The sequence below is a fragment of the Bison bison genome, unplaced genomic scaffold (assembly GCF_000754665.1).
Source record: "Bison bison bison isolate TAMUID 2011002044 unplaced genomic scaffold, Bison_UMD1.0 scf7180017864072, whole genome shotgun sequence".
Lineage (NCBI taxonomy): Eukaryota > Metazoa > Chordata > Mammalia > Artiodactyla > Bovidae > Bison > Bison bison.
Genome location: NW_011494644.1, coordinates 12,237,337 through 12,239,399, shown reverse-complemented (window position 1 = coordinate 12,239,399; position 2,063 = coordinate 12,237,337). Strand labels below are relative to the sequence as shown.

At 51.1% G+C, this 2,063-nt stretch overlaps 1 protein-coding gene across 1 annotated transcript in view; it reads right to left on the bottom strand.

Moving 5' to 3' along the window:
• ITGAX (integrin, alpha X (complement component 3 receptor 4 subunit)) overlaps positions 1-2,063 on the bottom strand; it is a 21,536-nt gene that overhangs the window by 17,767 nt on the left and 1,706 nt on the right. Inside the window, exons 4-5 of the mRNA XM_010837372.1 lie at positions 1,767-1,837; positions 1,508-1,622 (exon numbers count right to left, since the gene is read on the bottom strand). Coding sequence (XP_010835674.1) covers positions 1,508-1,622; positions 1,767-1,837 — 186 coding nt within the window. The remainder of the gene's footprint in view (positions 1-1,507; positions 1,623-1,766; positions 1,838-2,063) is intronic.

Here is a 2,063-nt window from a genome sequence, read left to right as displayed (position 1 = left end):
GCCATAAAAACCTATACACTACAGCAAAGAGTAGCACAACCCTCCGCGCCCGCGGCCACGCCCCCACCCTCCCCGCCGCCACGCCCCCCGCCCGCCACAACTAGAGAAAGTTCTTGAGCAGACCCAGGGCAGACAAAAATAACATAAATACTAAATCAATATTTTTTAAAAAAAAAAGAAGAGGGAGTCCCGCTTGACTTGGCTCTCTGATGGAGATTCCTGTCTAGCCCCTAGCTTCCCCCTTCTGCCTCTGAGGCTTCCCAGCAGAAATAAGGGTGTCCTGGTGGAATCCCCGGGGCCTAGGAGGCGCTGGGAGGGGCACCCCAGTCAAAGCCCCGGATGTCAGTCTCCCCAAGGGCTTGGGTGTGAATGTGGAACCAGGAAGGGGCCTTGGTCTGCCCCAGGTGGGGTCTGAGAAGCTTACTGTTTCACCTCCTCATCCCCCATCCCCATCAGCACAGGGGAAGCCGGGTCCTCAACCTGTACTCACACACACACGTGTACATATACACATATACCACACACACACACATAACACACACAAACATACATGCAATATACACACATACACACTCATGCACATACATATCAACATACACATACACAACATGCACAAACACATATATACATACATCATACACCTGCAAACATACACACAACATGCACAAACACATATACACATACACACTCATACACATACATATCAACACACACAAACATATACAACATGCACAAACACATACACACACTCATACACATACACACACAAACACACAGGCAAGTGTACACACAACATGCAAAAATACACGTAAACATCACACACATACATATGCATACACACAGACGAATAAACATACATACAACACACAAATACATATATACATTACATACACACATACAAACACACACATATGCACAACATACACACAAACACACATAAATATATATATATATCACTCTCATGCACATACATATACATACACACACGTACACATTTACACACACACACATACACACACACACATACATGCACACTGCTCAGACTGCCTGTATCCTCATCACCTTTCCCAGCCTGCTGCACAGATCAATTGGTTATATACCACAGGGTACAATGGGTGAAAATAAATGTCCTTCACTCTAAAAATTGTAGCAGCTGGCATAAACTGAGCCCTCGCCACTGAGGCACTGAGCTGAACCCTGGCCGTGGACCGTCTATGTTATTCACAGTGTCGGGTGTGCTTTTATTCCCATCAAACAGACGAGGGCATTGAAGCTCAGAGAGAGAAAGGCCCTAGAAAGGCCCTGCACTGGCATAGTGATGAGGCAGGTGTAAAAGCAGGTGGTGGCCTCTCCAGGCATGTTTGGAATCACTGTGCCCTCCAGCGAAATTTTTTTTTATGGATCCCTCTGGTTTATCCACTCTGGTAAGAGTGTTCCTTGCCCCACGGCAAGCCCCTATCACATGCGTGTAGGTTCCTCAAAGGACTCAGTGGCCCCAAACACTCACCCTGCAGGGCAGCCGGGATCCTCTTGACCTGCCGAAACGGGGAGGCCAGCAGGAAGCAGGTCCCGGTCAAGTGCATGTTCTCCCGGCATGCGTGGTGCACGGTGGGGCCACAGGCCTGGGGACAGAGGGGCTTGGTGGGAAGGGTTGTCTGTCACACCCTCCCGTCCAAGCACCCCCACCCTCCACGAGACCCCCAGCACCAGAGCCCTAGATCCCCACGCATTCTCTCAGGATGCTCCTGTGACCCAGGGCAACTCACCAGCAGTTGAAAGGGGTTGGTGGTGGCTGCCATGGACAGGCCCAGGGACATGTTCACAGCCTCTGGAGGCACTGAGGGCACAGATGTATGCATGGTCACCTTCAGGTCAGAGGAGGCAGGGGGCACCTCAACTCTAGGAGATGAGGCAGTCTGACAGGTGAAGGGAGCTTTTGGTCTTGATGGAGCTATGGGGGCGCAGGGGTGGGATGGGAGGGGAGACTGTGGGAGGGTCAGGAGGCCTGTCTGAGGCTCAGGGTCTGCAGACAGAGCTGAAGCCAGGGAGTGAGTCTCCTGTGT